The following is a 21,139-nucleotide window of genomic DNA, read 5'->3' on the forward strand; positions in this document are numbered from 1 at the left end:
GCAATTATTTATTTTTTTTTTTGAATTTTTTATCTTTTAATATTATTTTTTTATTCAATATTTAAAAAAAATAATGATATTTTTATGTTTTTCTTGAAATATTTGATTGGAAATACCAAATAAATTATATAGGTATTTTTTTTTATTTTTTAGATATAATATCATATATAATTATACAATTGTAATAATTTTTAAAAATTTTAAAAATAAAAAAAAATATGCAGGTTAGCCCGCGGGTTGGCGGGCTAACCCGCCGCGGGTTGCGGGCCTGACGGTGCAAGTTGGAAAGATTCGTTTACTGGTGAGTTGGCTAAAAAGCCAACCCTAACCCGTTATTTTTGGCGGGTTGGCGGGTTGAACCCGCAGGTTCAACCCATATTACCAGCTCTATGTACCACCTCTAATCCTATTTATAAAACCTTATTTATAATTTATAATGAGATTTTATAAATAAGACAGGAGGTAATATGAATTAAAAGACAGGATACGCCTTCTAGTTTTATAAATAAAAAAATTATTTAGAGATGATATATTTTTATCTTTAAAGAAGTATCGGGAGAGACACAGGGCAGTGCATGGGAAGAAACGGAGACATAGGTCACATGAGGAGGTTTTCATTGGTTCCTTGAATCTCCTCTCCCGTATTAAATATGGCTAAATTACAACGGACCTTAGAACTTATGAGCTCGTGATAAGGATGTAAGGATGCAAACTTGTAAAAATTTATTAGTTTAGTTTTATCATTAAATAGTTATTTAAAGTATATGATTAAATTATTAAAATAAAAAATGGCAACAATTTAGTTTAAATATATTTCAAATTGAATTTATTGAAATGTTTTTTAATAACAATCAATCATATTATAAAGTAGAAAAATAAAATATTCATAATGAAAGTATAATAGATTCCTTTGAATAATAGAGAAAAATTATGGAAAAATATCAAAACATTGAAATTAAACCCATCAATATTAATAATTATTATACTCAACATAGCAATTTACATTGAATTCAAAAGTTGTACTAATAATATTAGTTCTTGTCTTTTAATTTGTATTTTCCCTTGAATTGGACATTCCTAAACATTATATAAACTAAGTTCTACCCGGCACATGTTTGACATGCTCAACTCGTAAAGATAGTAAATTTGGAGAGTTAATTGGTTAGTTTAGCTGAGTTTACAGCTAATATTAGCTCAAAAACGAATTGATGACCCGGTTTTGTCTCGTAGAAATGCAGAAATATTAAACATGAACTATATCTTTTTAGAAATTTTACAAAATTTAAAATAAATATATAAGAAGAATTTTGTTTTGATTGCATAAAAATATGTTTTAAAAGATAACCACACACCACCTTGCTTTAAGGGTGTGTTTGGGTCAAAACCACACACCACCTTGCTTTTGTAAAATAAATCACTCAAACACCCACCCAAAAACCAAAACCATGGTTTTGGGTCAAAACTATGGTTTTGGAAAAAGTAAAAATTTTTTGCTTTTAGAGAAAAAAGGGAGAGTGTGAGAGCTTATAGGATATGTATTTTATTATTTTTTTATAAACATATTTAGTCTTATATTTTATAAATATATATACATATTAATTATTTATTAATTATATTATCTTATGTATTATTAATTATGTTGGTAAAAAATATATTATTAATAATTTTATTCCTTCAAATTAAAATATATCATAAAATCTATTTTTTCTGTAATTATCATATTAATTTATGTTTTTTTTAGTAATTGTTATATATAAAAAGTGCTTCTGATAACAACTATCCAAACACTCTCACTTCTCAGAATCACTTTTTTACAAAATCTATTCTTCACAGAATCTACTCTCCAGAATCACTTTTCCAAACCACAGTTTGGTTTCATCCAAACACACCCTTAATTAACTCTTGGCTCGATGCGCAAAACGATTCAAGCTTGGGTGATAATTTCAAATCGAGCATGAGTTTGTGACAACGGATGATTGTATTTCAACGATAAGTAGTCCATCCAAGTCAAGTCAACAATTACGGAAAAAGCTACTACCTCCGGTCCTTAATATAAGATCCTGTTTGACTTTTAGTTTGGTCTTAATTATAAGACCCCAATCTATTTTGTCTCTCATATTTATGTATTTTTTCCAAGATAATCCTTCTAATAATGATAGTTTTAGCCAATACACTTAATTAGCAAGGATATTTTAGGAATGACAACACTTATTTATTACAAATAACTAACCTAACTTACTTCCTTAATCTCCTCAAATTAGTCAACTGGGTCTTATAATTAGGACCGGAGGTAGTATTTTATTAGTAAAAAATTATTTAAGTAATTATTTTAACATTTTTTGCATCTGCAAATGAATAATTACTGTGTATGACCGAGGGGGTATTTGGGAGCCATTAGAACTTAGAAGCACTTTAAATGAGCACGTTCGTGTATAAACTGAGACAAAACTATTCTTTCATATTTATCTTAAATTTTATAAAATTATTATTTCTATTTCTAAATATAAGAGCTAATTAATTAATTTAAATGGATTAAGAAAATAAGTTAAATTTATTATTTGTAATAAATATGTATTGTTTTTCTTAAAATATTCTTGCTACTCAAATTTATTAGTTAAAAATATCATTATTTAAAAGACTATCTTTAAAAAAATAACTAAATATAAGAGACAAAATATATTGAGATTTTATATTTAGGAGTAAAACAAAAACCAAATAAAATTGTATATATTAAGAAGTGGTGATCTTATTAACACGATAGAATAACTAAATTATTCTAGTTTATTATGAAGTCGCTCTCTCTCGTAACAGGCATCGATATACATGTGTATGTGCGGTGTGTAGTGAAAATTGTGATCCGTTGAAGCTTGTTAGTGCGCTGCCTTTTGATTCCGCCCATAAGCCATGGCTGCTTCTTCTTCTTCTTCTCCCAGTTCTTCCTGGACTTACCATGTGTACTTGAGTTATAGAATCGAAGACACTCATCGCGGTTTCACTAGTCATCTTTATAACGCTCTGAAACAGAGAGGAATCCATTCTTTCACGAAAGGTGTAGCCGTTGAGAAGGGAGATGATATCTCTGCTAAATCATTTTTCCAGGCAATTGAAGCATCACAAATTGTGTTAGTAATTTTGTCTCGAAATTATGCTTCTTCCCGATATTGTCTGAATGAACTGGTAAAGATAATGGAGTGTCGAAGAAGGCTAGCCCAGCTGGTTATGCCCATATTCTATAAAGTAGATTCGTCTGATGTTCGTCATCTGCAAGGCACATATGGCGAAGCAATGAAACGACACGAGCTAAGGTTGGAATCGGGGAATGACAAGGCGTTGCGGTGGAGCGAGGCACTCCGGGAAATTGCTAACGTTACCGGCTTTCATTTAACAACAGATCGGTAATATATTCTAATTTAAACCAGCTCTCGTTTAAAAAGAAAAAAAAGAAGAAGGAGGAAATGATGATTGGTCGAACTCAAATCAAAATACCTTGCCATACGGACTCAAGTGCCATGAGAAATTGGATATAGCCATATAGGTTGTTGGATTAACCCCTTTCTATTTCATAGTAATTCTCTGCTTTTTGGAACTACTTGGGACATGTTTGCTTGCATAAATTCTTCATTTTTTTGTAACGTTCTACTTGGGAACATCGTACTTAATGTCGCTTTGAGATGGTCTTTTCGGTTCCGTCTTAATTCCAGGTTCGTCCTTCATGCTTAATTATGCCTGGGTATTCTTAGAATTGCGGTCGAGAGAGAAAGTAGCGTCTCCTGTGTGTGTTAGGTCTGGGGTTTCTCCTAGGGGTGTTGAAGCGTCTTCTTCGTTGGTTCGTTTTCATGGCAAATCGTTCTGTGATGGGAGAAGGGGCTTCGGTTGTTCTTTGCATCAGATAACGATTGATGACGGAAGGAGGGTGTTCGGCGATGGGGCTTTAGGGATTTGGGACGTATTGTTCGAGGATCTGAAATAGGAAGTGAGTGCTGTCTTTCCTCTGTGCTTGGGGCTTCGACTTTGTGTATCATAATCTCTGTGAGCGAAGGAGAAGGAAGTCGAGATTTCAAAGCTGTTGATGGAAGACATGGGTTTCGCTGGGTTCTTTTCTCTGAAAATTTTGAAGATGAATGGGCTAATCTCTTGTTTGATATGAGTTTAGGGAAGATGGAAGATGCACATAGCTAGTCTACTGTTTTGGGCGGTCCTCCTATGACTTTTTCTTAGGGGGTTCTGTGGTTTTGCATCTAGATTTTTGGTTGCCCCTGTTTGTTTTCGGTGTCTTGTTTTATGTTTCTCTTATTGTTGGAGTCTGTGGGTTGTTGCCTCTCTTTGTGGGATTTTATTTGTGATGGATGCTGGTTTCTTTCTACCATGATTATTGGTTTGCTGGAGTTTATTCCCTTGTTTCTTTACCCTTCTTGTTTGAAAGGTGTTTTGGGAGCTGCTCTTTTTTTTTTTTTTTTTTTAATTTTTTTATAGCATTGACATCAAAGGGAATGGGTTCGGGAGAGCGCGTCTTAAGGACAACCACCCCTTATTGCTTCTTTGTTTGATCATGGTGAAATGAAAGTTGGCTTCCTCACCTTCAATCTACAGGGTTTGGATTCTCAAAATTTTTCTTTCTCTTTTTCTTATCAGAATCTCATCTCTACTGTTGGATCAAATAATAGATAGTTTAGATTTAATAAGGAAAAAGAAGAATTTTGAGAGGATCCAAACCCCTATCTACAAGTTTTAGGCTTCCGTTGTCCTGGCTTTTGTTCTTCTCTTGGTTTGCTTATGGTATTTGCTCTCTGTTCTATTGGTTTTTCTCTTTGGGTCTTTTTAGTATCTGTATTTTGTTTGTTTAGTTGGAATTATCCTTTTAGTGAAAAAAAAAAAAGATAATTATGCTTGGGTATCTTTAAATTTGCCTCAGCTTTTACTCTTTTGGAACTATTGATAAGGTAGAGGGAGATTTTTTTATTATTTAAAGTCACCTTATTAAATTTTAAATATAAATATATTATTTTATTCTTGATTTATTATAGTATAGATGATTATTTTTTTAAAAGGTGTATATATTAAATAGGAGTAAAGTTGAAAAGTTATTATATTTAAAAAAATAATTAATACAATTTAAGATTTTTCTTCTTTATATGAAATATATTGAAAGTGTATGAGTAGATCACTAAACTGCCACCTTTGAAGCTTCTTTTTTTTTTTTTTTTTACCAGAGAACCTTTGAAACTTCAAAGTCCCATCGGCTTTCGAGATTTATAAAAGAATATTAAAATATGAGCCCATCCAATTATTTTTAAAAAAATTAGAAGTTGATCTTTCTTTCCGATACATCAAACACCCGGATCTTTTTTATGGTACTTCAAACATCCTGATTTTATTTTTTTAGTATATCTAACACCTTGATATTATTATTTTAGGGTGCTGGAAAAAGACCAAGATATTAGACGCATCTACTTTTTTTTTTTTTTTTAATTTTTGCTTGCAAGAAACAAATATAAGCACAAAATTATACAGTTAGCAGTGTACAACCAAACGCTACAGCTATAAATTCGGGCACTGAAAAATGTTGAAGAAATCAGGATTTAAAATAAAAAAAATATATAGACAATAATATAGGACAAATAATTACTTGAGTCTTAATCCTGTATTTATACTACCTCCGGTCCTAATTATAAGACCGAGTCCACAAACTGGGTCTTATAATAATGAGGACAGAAGGTAGTATTTAATGGTCCCATAAACTTCTCCTGTTTGAAAATAAGGGTGTGTTTGGATAGAAACCAAACCATAGTTTCAGAAGTGATTTTACGGATTACGAAGTAAATATGTGGAGGAGATTATCTCGTTTTGCGGAAAAGTGCTTCTGAAACCACGGTTTTAGGATACCCAAACAGGCCCTTATTTGCTGGTTTATTTCTAGTAATGATGCGTGCTAATTGTGGTTTCCCGGATGTTTGATTTAATGTTGACATCAGGTCTGAAAGTGAGCTGCTTGAGAAAATTGTTGAGGAAGTTTCAAGAGTATTATCGTTGGTCGAGGAGCATCCAATGAGAATAGAGCCACAAGTTCATGAACCAAAAGTTGATGAATGGTTCAATTATGATGTGTTCTTGAGTTTTAGAGGTGAAGACACACGTCAGGGTTTCACTTCTCATCTTTATAGGGCTCTAAGACGGTCAGGAATCCATGCCTTCATGGACGATTCAGGGCTTGAAAGGGGAGAACAGGTCTCTGCCTCATTAATGCAAGCAATTGAAAGATCAAAAATTGCGTTGGTAATATTTTCTCCAAAGTATGCTGCTTCCAGGTGGTGTCTGGATGAACTGGTGAAGATAATGGAGTGTCGAAGAAGTCTAATAATTGAGGTGGCTATCCCCATATTCTATGAAGTAGATCCGTCTGATGTTCGTCATCAGAGAGGCAGCTATGGTAAAGCAATGAAACGACACGGAAAAAGGTTGGGAAGGGAGAATGATGGGGTGATGCGGTGGAGGGAGGCACTCAAGGAAGCTGCCAACATTTCCGGCCTTAAATCTTCAGCATATCGGTAATACTCTAATTAAACCAACTCTCATTTAAGAAAAAAAGAAATGATTATTTGTCAAACTCAAAATACATTCCCCTGTGGCTTCAAGTTGTGTGTAAAAATTTCCCCAGTTGCTGCAAAATAAGGACCGGATAGTAGTTGTATTTACCCTAAATAACTATGTTCTCCGACATTTTGCTTGCATAGATAATACAATCACGTGGGTGATGAGAAATTTTAGTTTTATTTTTTTAAACAAAAATTCTGAATGCAGGAGAGAATGTAATATGTTTGGGTAGAGACAATATAATATTTTAAATTTTATATTTTGATATTTGCTTCTCCTAAATAATTACAATTCTTACAAGCTACTTCCCCAATAAACACGATTCTTCCCAAGTCTTTCTGGCTAATTTTCTCATGATAATTTATCATTAAGGTGATGATGATGATGATTATTATATTAATAAGTTCGAGCAAGCAATAACATATAACAAGGTGTCTGGAAGTTGTTGGAAGGAAGTTTATGCGATACAAAACTGATTTTATGTGATTGAGTTAACGCATATTACGTGTTTGTTAAATGAAGGATGGTATTGAGTTGAGTTGTGCTGTAATACTAAAAAAATTTCTTGGATATAACTTCCCATTATTATTGATTTTGATGGAAAGCATTGGTTTGAATGATTGACTGGGAATACCATTTCAAGCCTAAGTGCATGCTACCTGCTGCCTATCATTAATAATTGAACAATTGATGTTTACTTCTCATGTTTACATACATGCTTGAAACATGGTGCTACTTTGTGTATATGCAAATGCATGAGAAACATGAAGTTATAATAGAAGTTGATAACAAACTGTCGTAACTGAAATTTTCATATGAATATTGATTTTCTTTTAATTGAATATCCTTGTTCTATATACGTATCTTTAAATGATGTGAGTATAAATTTAATGAAAGGAGTTTTGAGATATGGATTATGAATATTTTGCAAATCTATAATAAGATTGAATTTTTATAATATACATGAGTAGTTTTCATTTATTGAGATAAATGATTTCTTATAAGACTCTGAAACCTTTTATCAGAGGAACTAGACACAATGCTTGTCAGTCTTAGCGTACAGCCCTTGTTATTCATGACCTCTGTGCCATGCTTGTTATTCGTGGTCTCCATGGCACCTGTATGTGTTGTGCTTGTTCTTCATCGCATATGGACTTTTTCTTCGTGGCATTTGTGCTGCGCCTAATATTCATAACGATGTGCTTGTTATTCGTGGCCTTTACGCTGTATTTGTTATTTGTGGCTTTTGAGTTGCATTTGTTATTTGTTTTGTCTTGGTTCCTCTAATGAAACAAATTTTCAGAGAAAAAATGTTTTCAACATTATTTTGTATTATTGAAAATAAATACTTTTATTAAATTTTTTATTATTTAAATTATACTTGTGACTATTTTCTTTGGTTCCTAATTTTGTTTAATATAAGCGTAGTTATAAAAAGTTTGAAAACAAGGTTTATACAAGCAATAATAAAAAAAATTTATCTCTTTCATATTTTGAAATTTGTGTCAATCACAAACTTGCATTCACACATATATATTTCTAGTGTTTAATAGATTTGAATTATCAAAGTATGGCTCTTAATTAATTGTGATTCATTATTTATATACATGCTCTTAGATTATTTTATTAATAAGTTGTGCATCGGGACTACATTTACTTGCCTTGTTAATTGTAATTCAGATAGTATAAATATCACCTACTTGCTGGATAATTGTATTAGTGGTTATGATAAAGTTGATTTTATGATAACACTGATTTATTCTTTTGTTGTGTATAAAATTTGCTCCACAAAATTTACAGATATGATGTCCCCTTCCTTGTTTGTTTATTTACATATGCCTAAATTAAGGGAAAGGTTCTCATATCTTGTTTAAAAAAAAAGAATTTGTTGATTGATTGCTGCAGATATGTTTGAGAAGCCCAGCGTATAAAGATATCTATGATATTTTATTAATAATGTAGATCTTACTAATTGTAAGTTGAAATTATTAAATTAGACGAACTTACAAAGAAACTGAGCAATGTTAACATACAGCTCCAACACCCATTGGCCTTCTTTTGAAGCCCTCCCTCATTCGGTCCCAGCAATTAATGCCCACTCATTTATCCAATACTTGAAAGTTTTCCTATGATGCCTATAAATATTTAGTAGCTAAGTTGGTCCATCTCCTACTCTCAAAGGTCCACTAACATCTCCTATTTAAAAATAAGTCTTGTGGGTTTTATTTTTGACAGTAATGTTATTTATGTGGTTGATTATATTGTTTTATTGATATTTAATGTTGACAGGTCTGAAAGTGAGTTGATTGAGACTATTGTTGAGGATGTTTCTAAAAGAGTAGACCAGGGACAATTATTTGTTGCTGAGCATCCAGTGGGAATAGAATCACGGATTCATAAATACACAATTGAATGGTTAGAAAAGAGATCTCAAAAACCTCTTATCATAGGCCTCTGGGGGATGGGAGGCATCGGCAAAACAACTGTTGCCAAAGGCATCTACAATACAATTGGTCGTAAGTTTAAAAGAGCAAGAAGTTTTCTTGCAGATATAAGAGAAAATTCAAAAGATGCTAATGGCTTAGTTGGTTTGCAAAAGCAATTAATTTCTGATATCATTAAGACAGATTTTTTTAAGATACCTAATATTGATAGAGGGAAAAGAATAATTCAGGAAAGATTTCCCACCATAAAAGTGTTTGTTGTATTGGATGATGTGGATAGTGTCAATCAACTGAACACATTTTGCGGGAGTATTGACTGGTTTTGTCCTGGGAGTATAATATTCATAACAACTAGAAATCTACGTTTGCTTGATGCTATTAATGCTGACCATAAGTATCAAGTGACAGAAATGAGCGGAATGGAGTCTCTTGTGCTTTTCAGTTGGCATGCCTTTAAGCAACCACAACCCTCTAAAGACTTTTTAAAATTTTCTAAAGAGGTAGTTGCCTACTGTGATGGACTTCCACTGGCTCTTGAAGTCCTTGGTTCTTATCTCTATAAGAGAGAAATTACACAATGGGAGGTTGCATTGTCCAAACTACAAAGGATTCCTAAGGAAGATGTACACAAAAAGTTAAAAATAAGTTATGATGGATTGGACGACCATACAGAAAAGGATATTTTCCTTGACATATGTTGCTTTTTTATCAACAAGGACAGCAACTATGTTACACAGATATTAGATGGTTGTGAACTTCATGCAAAAAATGGATTACAGATCCTCATAGAGCGGAGCCTGGTGAAAGTAGGTAGATATGAAAAGCTTGAAATGCATGCTTTATTACAAGAAATGGGAAAAGAAATCATCCGTGGAAGCCCACCTAAAGATCCTGAGAAACGTAGCAGACTATGGTCTCAAGAAGATGTGCTTGATGTGTTAACAAATCATGCAGTAAGAATTTTCTTAATATACTGATTTATTTTTCAAGTTTTGATGTCAAGGGATGCATTATCTTTTTCTAAAATACAATTACCATCTTCGTTTTTCATTGCCACATCATACGTGTTGCATAGCCTTTGTCATAGCAATCTTGTACATAAAAAGCAAGATCAAGAGATATATACGTATTGGCTATTGATTGGCTTTCTCTCAACATTTATCATATGTTCTTCTTTGCTTATAACTTTTTTTCTCTCCTAAATATTTACAGGGAACTAAAGCTATTGAGGGTATCTCTCTGATGGTACCAAAAAACCATAGAGATCCCATCGATTCTAAGGCATTTAAGAAGATGATGAAACTCAGATTGCTCCAACTAGACTATGTCAATCTTAAAGGAGATTATAAACATCTTTCCAAAAAGCTGAAGTGGGTTCGGTGGCATGGATTTCCATCAAAATACACTCCAAACAACTTTTACCAAGAAAAACTAGTTGCTATTGACTTCAAATATAGCAATCTCAAAGTAGTTTGGAAAGAGTCCAAGGTATATATGTCTGTTGTTACGATCTATGAAGACAATCAACAACACTCACAATATAATTCTTCTTGTCTAAAGTTTCTAATTCTTCACATGCATGTTTTGTAGAAGTTGCCAATGTTGAAGACACTCAATCTCAGTCATTCATCTTCCTTGATACAAACTCCTGATTTTACATATCTACCAAACCTTGAAAAGCTTATGATGAAAGATTGTAAGAGCTTGATTTTAATTCACGAGAGCATTGGGGATCTAAAAACTCTCCTTCATCTTAATCTAAAAGGTTGCAAGAGTCTCAAAGATCTTCCTAGAAGCATCTACAAGTTGAAATCATTGAAGATTTTCATTATTTCTGGGTGTTCATTGATTGACCATTTAGAAGAAGATATTGAGCAAATGGAGTCCTTGACGACTCTTATGGCAGATAACATTTCCATAACACAACTACCCAAGTCATTAGCAAGATTGGAAGGGCTTAAGCGTGGAGATGTATCTTTCGCTGGTCATGAAGGAAAAGGGCAAGATATATTTCCTTCTCTCATATGGTCTTGGATGTCACCTCATGATTTTCCTCCATCCCGTATTGAAGAATCTGTGCAAGGCGTATCATCTATAGTTGCCTCAATTGGATGGAATAGTGGCTTGCGTGGTCTATGTCAATTTCTGGGCGATCTTGTGAAGCTTCCAGGTACGTGGGAGCAATGTCGATCACAGTTTCGATTTAATCAGAGAATGGCAAAACTTTTGGATGCATTGTGTGAGAAAAATTTTATGGAATTTAAATCAACTCAGGATACACCCGAGATCTTAATAATGGAAGCTTCTGCGTCATCTAAGGGCCATGATGACCAAGTTCACAGTGCAAGGTCAGCAGATTCCGTCAATTCTCTTTTACTTCAACTGGGAGAGTGCGACAAAGCAGAGTTGCTAAAAGAGGAAATTTCACAGGTTTGTCTCTTTTTCTTTTTCTTTTGTTTTTTTCCAAGCTATACTTAGCGTGTGTGTGTGTGTTTTATGTGTTGATATAAGGATGAAAAGGCTTCACTTTCGTTTACGGACAATAATAAACAGAAACATGAACAATTACTTCCCTCATGCTCTAATAAAGATTTCTGCTCTTTTCTTTTCGTTTTTGGGCACATTATTATTTAGTTACTGTGTTGATGCAATATAGGGATGGAAGTATGGTGGGTGGGATGATTCTCACCTACCTGGTGATCAGGATTCTGATTGGTTCGTCTTCAAGGGTGAAGGCTGCTCCGTAATTTTGAAGGTGCCACAAGTCATAGGTTGTCAGTTGAAAGCGGTGCTTCTCAATGTTGGGTATTCTTGTATGGATGACACAAGGCCTCAATTTCTCATAAATGTTCTAATCATTAACCACACAAAGGATGCGATTAAACTACTGAAGGGGGACCCAGCAACTTTCCCTGAAGATGCAGAATGGCAGAGTATCATTTCAAGTTTTCAACTTGGTGATATCGTGCAGCTTATTATAAGTATTGGGCCTCAATTTCATGTGAAGAAGATTGCAGCGTACGTGATTTATGACGGTTCTAAGCGTCGCAGGTTATTGAAATAATTGTTGCACAAATTGATCCCGGTTTGTAATATAGCCTCGGTACTTCTGTGGTAGGCTGTAATTTTTAGAAAGGGAAAATAACGATTACGGGCTTTTTAAGCAAGATAATGACAATTGATGAGCCCAAAATTTGAAACTGCCAATTGCCACAGATTTCAGCCAAGATTTTTACAAGTCAGCTGGGGCAATTTGGTTCTTAGAATTTTCCTAATCAGTAAATGACCTTGATCTTCAATTGGCATTTTCAAGTTTTAGGGTCATTAACTGTCATTATCCTGCTAAAGCTGATCCTAACAGTCATTTCCCTTTCAAAATCTGTCGTGATATGTTCGACAATGTTGTGTGTTTGACTGCTTGTGTGTGAAGACTCAGATGGGTGAATTGGACTTTGAAAAGATTATTGTTGTTTTTTAAGTTATCTATTGACCGATAAAAGCTTTCCATTCCGACATCGTGATTTGAAGATCAACTCTCTTAATACAATATGAATGTTGGAAGTTCAGATTTTTAAATTGTCAAAGTAACCAATTTGAAATCTACCACAAACATGGAATATAAAATCTGAGATCAATCCATAAATTTCAAGAAACACGTTTCTGAACAGCAGTTATCATCCTTTAAACAGTTTTTTTCAAGAAAAGCACAGTAGAATCAGAAACCTTGACCTTGCACCACTAATTTCAAGTACGTTGCAGTTTAAATGCAAATGCAATGAGGTGGCTTCACATGTTGGGGGCCTTGTCAAGAAGATAAAAGAATAATGCAGGCGTTTTTATTTTGTTATAACAAGGGAACCTGAATTTATATTTGAATATCATAATCAAACGATAAGTAAAATTCCATTTTGGTCCTTCGAGGTAACTCCTGTATCAAATAACTTCATCAATGACTTCTTGTTTCACTTTACTACTTTGACAGGTTGACTTTATTTCAATCTTTGTTCTGCAAAAATTTACACAGGATACTGAAAGGGTAATGTTAAAACAAATATTACACCTTGGAATGGCCCATGTATAAAAGGATCACAAAGATAGATAGATATGCACAGAGTTTGCTCTGTTTTAGTTAGTTTTCTGATGGATCACAAGGGCAGCCATGGGCATAATAAAAGTACTGCTGTGCTATTTGTTTAAATATAGGCGTGGTCAGAGTCCCTTGCAAATTAGCAACCTACATAAAGAATACCAATATACTAACGCGGCAAAGTCAAATGGTTCTTTATTCTCCAACATTAATTTCTTATTCCCATATCAGACTCTCCTGCATCCTATTTTCACCAGTGAACAAGTAAACTATATTAATTAAATTTGTTTTGCATATATATGTCTCTACGATTTAACTGGATGAGATTTTTCACTTGGATGTCTTCGAGCTTTATTAATATGGATTATTATCCTCTGAAATTAAAGATTTTTACCTTTCAATAGCTGGAAACAAAAGACTTTCCCCCAAGAGCTGCAAGCAGGATTTCAACAAGATATTGGTCTGCTAGCTTTCTTTCACTACCAGCATAGTCACTTATAAACATTTTGCTACCTGATGTTCTCATTTCTATTCCAATGCTGTACTTTTTACATTGTAAGCCTTTTTTTATTATTATTAATGTCATATAATTTTTTTTTAATTTGCAAGATATGATTTATTATTGTAAATATACTAAAATTTAGAAATTTAATTTAATTTTTTTAATAAATTTATTAATTTAACTACAGCTGGCTGCTCTATGATGGTGAAGGGAGTAAGACTCATTTACAAGAGTCCGAGAAGGAAAATCTACCTATACACTACAAAGGTTTAAAAAAAAAAAAAAAGGCCACCCACGTCTTATAAAGCAAAAATTATTCACTCAAATACCATACTTAAAATCATCTAGGTCAAGATCTGCCATTATTTTCTCACACTCACCTCGTCACCTTTCCCGCATTCACGCTGCAATGTCCTCATCATTCTTTATCGGCATGCGCAAAAAATTTGACTGGATAGAGTTAGAGGTAGGGGCAAAAGGAACGTATAATTATTAATTATTATTATTATTATATTTTATATCTTATCTAAATATTTTTTAAAAAATACTTATTATCTATTTGGCGTTTTTAATCAAATATTTGAAAAAAAATTATTATATTTTATTTATATTGTATAAAAAATATTGGGAAAACCATATTGGAGGTACCTATACTTTTTTTCAATTTTCAATTTGGTACCTATGTGTTTTTTATTCTTAATTAAATCTTTATTTTTCCTCTATTAACATCATTAATCCTTATGTAGAGACTAAAAATATCAATAGAACAAAGTTATAAGAGCTAATATTGCTAAAAAGATAAAATTAAATGTTTAATTAAAGGGAAAAAAATACATAGGTACCAAATTAAAAATAAAGAGAAAGTATAGGTACCTTCAATATGGTTTTCCCAAAAATATTTAAAATTAATTTTTTTAAAAAAAGTATATAATAGTTAGTAGGTTGACAAGTCAATCTGTCAATTCATTATATTGGGTTATGATTGGCTATAGAAGACAATCGGTCATCACACAAGTCTTTTTAACTCAATATTGCCTAGTCCTAACCCGTCCCAGTTGCAGGTTACCTCATATTATTGAGTGAATGAGAAAACACTAAAGATACGATATGAGTGAATAATTATATATGTCTAGAAAATAAAAGTAAAATTTATGCATTTAAAAAAAATCAAATGCAGTTTGTATAATTTATTTTTATTTTTAGAATAAATTTATGTGAGTTTTAAAAGCTATCGCTATAAATTCATTGTGCACTTGAAAATGTTGGAGTAATTATTATAATTGTGTTGCCTGTTTTGCTCTTGCAGCCACGGACAAATACTTAATTCTAATATTTTGGACAAATAACTTTTTTTCATAAGGTGGAAACAATTTTTGGACAAATAACTAATTGTAATGTAATTCTGTAATTCTGTGCTAAATATGAGCAGACAATTAAAAATATATGCAGAGCTAAAAACTGAGTGTTAACAGAGCTCCAATAGCCCTGTTGTGCCATTGGCCTTCTTTTGAAGCCCTCTCCTTTCCCGTTCCAGCAGTTAATGCCCACTCATTTATCCAACACTCGAAAGTTTTCCGACGATGCTTATACATATTTAATAGCTAAATTGGTCCATCTCTTATTCTTCATGGCGCACTAAAATTCTTCTGTTTAAAAGCAAGTCTCGTTGGTTTTATTTCTGATAACGGTGCTATTTATGTGGCTGATTATATTGTTTCACAGACATTCATTATTGACATGTCTGAAGCTAAGCTGATTGATACCCGTGTGAAGGATGTTTTAGAGAAAGTAGATATTGGACAATTGTTTGTTGCTGAGCATCCAGTGGGAATAGAGCCTCGATTTTAGAAAGTGGCAAGTAAATCGTCCAAAAAGAGATTCCAAAAAGCTCTTGTCAACAGGATTTGGGGGATGGGAGGCGTTGGCAAAATTACAGTTGCCAAAGCCTTTTACAAATACAATTGGTTATAAGTTACTAATAAGAGCAAGAAGCTTTCTTGCAAGTATAAGAGAAAATTCAAAACATTTTAATAACCTAATTAATTTGCAAAAGCAACTCATTTTTTATATCATTAAAATAGAAGTTTTCAAGATACCTAACATTGACTGAGAGAAAAGAATAATTCAAGAAAGATTTCCCAACATAAAAGCATTTGTTGTATTGCATAATGTGGATAGCGTCAATCAACTGAACGCATTATGTGGAAGTCCTGAATGGTTTAGTCATAACAACCAAAGATCTGCATCGACTTAGTGTCATTAGAGTTGAACACAAGTATAGAATGAGAACAATGAATGAAATTGAGTCTCTCAAGCTTTTCAGTTGGCATGCCTTTAAGCAAGAAGCTCCCCTTGAAAGCTTCATAGAACTTTCTAAAAATGTAGTTGCTTACTATAGTGGACTTCCTCCGGCTCTCGAAGTGCTTGGTTCTTATTTGTTTGACATAAAAATTGAAGCATGGGAGGATGTGTTGTCTAAACTACGAAGGATTCCGAATGATGAGATACAAGCAAAGTTAAAAGTAAGTCTTGATGGTTTAAAGGATGATGCGGAGAAGAATATATTTCTTGACATACGTTGCTTTTTTATTAACATGAATAGAAACTATGCGGCCCATATATTAAATGGATGTGGATTTAATGCAAAAATTAGAATAACAACTCTCATTGAGCTAGCCTAATAAATGTTAATAGGAGCAATAACAAGCTTGAAATGCATGACTTATTATATGACATGGGAAGAGAAATCATTTAGAGAAGCCCACGAAAGGATCCTAAAGATCACAGTTGATTGTGGTTTCAAGAGGATGTAACTAAAGTGTTAATGCAAAATACGGTAAAAATTTCTTTCATGTCCTATTTTCTTTTGCAGGCTTTGATGTCAGGAAATATGCATTGGTTTTTATGCCAAGAAACAAAAGTTATGTACTTCGTTCCTTTTTGTTGCTCCAATTTACGAGTTCCATATACCCTTTGTCATAAACATCATATATAATTTATGCATTGTATTTCTCTTAGTAAATAGGGAATGCCTTTTCTTTTCATAAAGTTTTTATCTTATGTTTTAATAGGAAACAAAACTTATTGAGGGCATATCCCTAAAGAAGCCCCATGAAGTGTGTGAGATTGATTCTGAGGCATTCAAGGCAATGAGAAAACTTAGATTGCTCCAATTAGAGTATGTAAATCTTAAAGGAGATTATAGGCGTATCTTTCCAATAAGCTAAGGCTGCTTTATTGGTATGGATTTCCTTTAAAATCCATACTTGCCTGTTTGTACCTGAAAAACTTAGTTGCTATTGACTTCAATTACAGCAACCTCAGGGTAGTTTGGAGGAAGCCCTAAGTATGAATTTGTCTTTCCTGCCTTTTCAAATGTTTAAGCCGTCAATATTATAGTTTGGGTTAATTTTTCACATTGAACTTCATTTTTTGTAGTTGTTGCAGTGTTTGACAATCCTCATTCTTAGTCATTCACCTTACCTGAGATAAACTCCTGATTTTATAAGCATACCAAACATTGAAAAGCTAGTGCTTAAAGCTTGCCTGAGCTTGAAGATAGTTCACCAAAGCATTGGAGATCTAAAAAAAAATTATTTTGGTAAATCTAAAAGACTGCAAATGCCTAAGGGTTCTTCCTAGAAGCATCTACAAATTGAAATCATTAAAAAATCTCATTCTTTTTGGTTGTTTATTGACTGACCTTTTAGAAGAAGATATGAAGCAGATGGAATCCATGACAGTACTAAAGGCAGATAATACTGCCATAACAGTAGTACCTAAGTCATTAGCAAGATTGGAAGCGCTTAAGCATGGATATGTATCTTTCCCAAGCCTTGCAGGAAGAGCACAAGATATATTTCCTTCTCTCATATGGTCTTGGATGTCACCCACTGATATTCCCCAGTCCGGTAGTGAAGCCTTTTTGCTAAGCATATCTTCTCTAGTTTTATCTTTTGTACAGAATGGCAGCTTTCATGGCCTCTCTCCATTTCTGGGCGATCTTGCCAAGCTTTGAGGGACGTGGGAGGAATGCCGATCACAGTCTCCATTCAATGGAGAAATGGAAAGACTTCTGGATGCCTTGTATGGGACAAATTTCATGGAATCGGAATCCACGCCAAGCACATCACAATTCTCATATGTGGAAGCTTCCGCATCATCTGTCGGTCAGGATCAAGTTAACAATGCAAGACCAGCAGATTCCTTCAATTCTCTTTTAATTCAAATGGGAGAGAGTGGCAAAGTAGACATATTGAAAGACAAAATACTACAGGCTTGTCTCTGTTCTCTTTTCTATCCCCATCATGTTTGGAAATATGAGTTATCTGAAGAACGTGACTCACATCAATATTTCTTACATGCATGAAAAATTTGTAGTTTCATTAACAGACGGTATTACCTGACAGATGCACTATTACTTCCCACAAGTCTAATGAGTATGTGAAAATGAAGGGAGTCGATATTTTATTTTCCCTTTTTTGGGCCATATCGTTTTATAAGTACTTAAATACAAGCTTCTGATTCCTGTGTTGATGCAATATATAGAGATGGAATAATGGTGGGTGGGATGATTCTCACCTAGCTGGTGATCAGTATCCTGATTGGTTCATCTACGAGAGTGAAGGACGCTCGGTAATCTTTAAGGTGCCTGTAGTCATAGGTTGTCACTCGGAGGCGATGCTTCTCAATGTTGTGTATTCTCCTTCCACGGATATCACAATGCATTTCTCATAAATGTTCTGATCATTAACCACGCGAAGGCTACTGTTAAATAGCTTAAGGGAGACTCGGCAACTTTCCATGAAGATGAAGAATGGCAGAGCATCATTTCAAAGTGTCCAACCTGGTGATCTGGTGGAGCTTGTTTTACCTGTGACGAAGATTGCGGCATACCTGATTAAAGGTAAAAGAAACAATCATGGAACTTTTCATTAAAGACAATGAATACTTGAAGACCAGAAAATTTAAAACTGCCGATTGGCACAGACTCCAACCAAGAATTTTGCTAGCCAGCTAGAGCATTTTGATTCATAAAATTTTCCTAATCTGTACATGACCTTGGTGTTTCGTTGGTATTTTCAAATTTTAGGGTCATTAACTGTCATTATCCTGCTAAAATTGATCTCGTCATTTTCCCTTTTAAAATTTGTCGCATATGTTGGATGCATGGGTGCTTGTCTCTGAGTAGTCTTGGATGCATGGGTGAAGTGGACATTCAAAAGTTTATTGTTGTTTCTAAGATATCTTCGGATTGACTGATATAAGCTTTCCATTCCAACAATGATATCTGGAGATCAACTCTCTTAATACAATGTGGATGTTGAAGTCCAGATTTTTCAATCTTCGGAGAAACCAATTTGAAGTCTCTTTTCACCAAAAGCAAGAACAATAAAAGCAGAGATTAAGAATTTTTACCTCAGGAAAAAACAGAGATTAAAAAAAAAAAAAGAAGTAATTCTTTAAGAAAAGTCAGCTTCCCAAATCTGCATGTGACAAGACATACCATCTTCAAATTCACAAAACAGAGTAGAATAAGAAACCTTGACTTGCACCACAAGACACAAATTCCAAATAAGTTTCAATTTAAATGCAATTGTAATTTTTTATAATACTCTGTGAAACAACTTCCTTGAATAACAATCACAAATGACAATCAGATTGGTTCAGTAATCTGTGCGTACTGTGTTAGGACTAAGAATCTCACGCACTACATCCATTAAGATCCAAAGAAAAATATTGATTGCTGTGAAAATAAAAAAGGACAAATAATTCCCTAGCTGAATCATAACTGAGAACATGGCTTTCACTATCTTTGAAATTCAACAAGCATATAACGAAAATAAAATTGAGGTGATAATAAATTCAACTACTGAATTATTTCTGCTTACAAAAAAACATTTCTGCCTAAAAGATGCCATTTGAGGTGGCTTCATATCTTGGGGGCCCTGTCAAGAATATAAAAGAATGACGCAGGCTTCATTATTTAGTTATAAAAGAATTTATATTTGAAGATTAGAGTTATAAAAGAATTTATATTTAAAGTTTATAGTCAAGCAATAACTCAAATTCCATTAGGTTCTCCAAGATACCTGTATCAAATAACTTCTTGAACGACTTCTTGGTTCACTTTACTAATCCGATAGGTTGGCTTTATTTCAATATTCATTCTGCAAAAACTATCCAGAACATTGGAAGGATAATGTTATAACAAATATTACACTCAAGAATGTCCCATGCATTCAAGGATCACAAAGATGGATAGATGTGTATAGGGTTTGCTCTGTTTTAGTTTCTGATGGATCATAAAGGCAGCCATAGCCATAAGCTACATAAAGAATACCAATTAGGCCATGCATGCTAATGCGGCACAGTCGAATGCATCTTCATTCTCCAACATATTGCTTTCTTCTTTCCATATTAGACTTTCTGCATCCTAATTTTCCCGCACATGACACTTACAATCCGATGACTAACATCAACTCTCCTTTTTAAGGGAAATGTAAACTAAAACTCTATCAGACCGTTCAGCAAAAAGTTTTTATTAGAGGAGTATCCCTTATGGATTTATGAAGAATTGAAAAGCTCTTTCAAGCTAGTAGTATTTGTTTATTGGTTTGATTATTTTTATTACTGCATTATGAGGATTAGCCTGTGAAATAAAGCACATGCTCCATATAGTTACTTGTATGCAGGGTCTTATATTACTTGCATTCCCTTCACTTCTGGACAAAGAAGATAGTGTCAATGAACTAAGAAAGTACAAAAAAGGAGGACAAAACATACTGCTACAAAATCTAGAACTGACTTTTCTTATCAGTAGCCCGTATGATTGGTAAAACTAGTACTCCTTACTATTCTTATTATAAACTTAAAATAACTAAAAAATTTTAAAAAAACACTTTGGGTCATTAAATTTACCAAATTTCTAATTAAGTCACATAATTCAAAGAGGAATTTTAAAATTTTAGGAAATAATAATTATGCCTTTTTTTTTATTAGAAGCCAAAAGAAAATTCTCAATTAACATATTCCATTTTATAGTTCACATGTTTTAATTTTAGGGTTAAGGTAAGTCCAGCACCTTAAAGTATTTTGTCAGGTGTGCCCAACATCTTATAGTATTTTGTGGTGCGCTTAGCATTCTGAAGTATTTTTTTCAGGTACATCCAATACCCGAAAATATTTTGTGGTACAATTTTATTCTTAAAGTATTAATTTTTTTTGTCAGAAATGAAGGTGTGTTTTTAAAGTATTGTTTCATGAAGAGTTTTAATTTCATTATTAACTCCTCAAAAGGTCCGTTAAATAAATATATATCAAGCACTATAAAGTATAAAGTATTTTTTAAAATATTTTTAGAGTGTTGGATGTGCCTAAAAGAATATTTCAAGATGCTAGGTACATCACAAAATACTTAAGGTACTGGACACATCTAATAAAATACTTTAGGTTGCTAGATACACCTTAACCCTTACTTATAACTTAACAACTTTATGTCTTCATAATACACTT

General features: G+C 33.2%; 3 protein-coding genes across 3 annotated transcripts; all 3 read left to right on the forward strand.

Moving 5' to 3' along the window:
- Positions 1-2,904: 2,904 nt before the first annotated feature.
- LOC114723357 (TMV resistance protein N-like) lies at positions 2,905-3,399 on the forward strand. The gene has a single exon (XM_028909553.1). The coding sequence runs from the start codon at positions 2,905-2,907 to the stop codon at positions 3,397-3,399; it is 495 nt and encodes a 164-aa protein (XP_028765386.1).
- Positions 3,400-5,979: 2,580 nt separating this feature from the next.
- LOC114723358 (TMV resistance protein N-like) lies at positions 5,980-15,472 on the forward strand. Its single transcript, XM_028909554.1, has 8 exons — positions 5,980-6,545; positions 8,881-9,988; positions 10,248-10,523; positions 10,626-11,465; positions 11,692-12,086; positions 12,355-12,439; positions 13,018-13,071; positions 15,347-15,472. Exons 1-8 carry the CDS (start codon positions 6,046-6,048, stop codon positions 15,470-15,472), a joined length of 3,384 nt encoding a protein of 1,127 aa, XP_028765387.1. The 5' UTR covers positions 5,980-6,045.
- A 443-nt stretch (positions 15,473-15,915) lies between these two features.
- Positions 15,916-18,361, forward strand: LOC114723360 (uncharacterized). Its single transcript, XM_028909555.1, has 3 exons — positions 15,916-16,146; positions 16,696-16,770; positions 18,173-18,361. The coding sequence occupies exons 1-3, from the start codon at positions 15,916-15,918 to the stop codon at positions 18,359-18,361; spliced, it is 495 nt and encodes a 164-aa protein (XP_028765388.1).
- The last annotated feature ends 2,778 nt before the right edge of the window (positions 18,362-21,139 follow it).

Source organism: Neltuma alba, unplaced genomic scaffold (assembly GCF_004799145.2).
Source record: "Neltuma alba isolate B1F8T4 unplaced genomic scaffold, ASM479914v2 tig00012135_pilon, whole genome shotgun sequence".
Lineage (NCBI taxonomy): Eukaryota > Viridiplantae > Streptophyta > Magnoliopsida > Fabales > Fabaceae > Neltuma > Neltuma alba.

Excerpts from the sequence above, each read along its gene's own strand:
- LOC114723358 (XM_028909554.1), top strand. The coding sequence starts at position 6,046 with ATGAGAATAGAGCCACAAGTTCATGAACCAAAAGTTGATGAATGGTTC. Across the intron at positions 6,546-8,880 it reads CTTAAATCTTCAGCATATCG|GTCTGAAAGTGAGTTGATTG; the intron begins GTAATACTCTAA and ends TAATGTTGACAG. Across the intron at positions 12,440-13,017 it reads GTGATATGTTCGACAATGTT|GTTGACTTTATTTCAATCTT; the intron begins GTGTGTTTGACT and ends CTACTTTGACAG.
- LOC114723360 (XM_028909555.1), top strand. The coding sequence starts at position 15,916 with ATGAATGAAATTGAGTCTCTCAAGCTTTTCAGTTGGCATGCCTTTAAG. Across the intron at positions 16,147-16,695 it reads AGATACAAGCAAAGTTAAAA|GAAACAAAACTTATTGAGGG; the intron begins GTAAGTCTTGAT and ends ATGTTTTAATAG. Across the intron at positions 16,771-18,172 it reads TTGATTCTGAGGCATTCAAG|AGATGGAATAATGGTGGGTG; the intron begins GCAATGAGAAAA and ends TGCAATATATAG.
- LOC114723357 (XM_028909553.1), top strand. The coding sequence starts at position 2,905 with ATGGCTGCTTCTTCTTCTTCTTCTCCCAGTTCTTCCTGGACTTACCAT.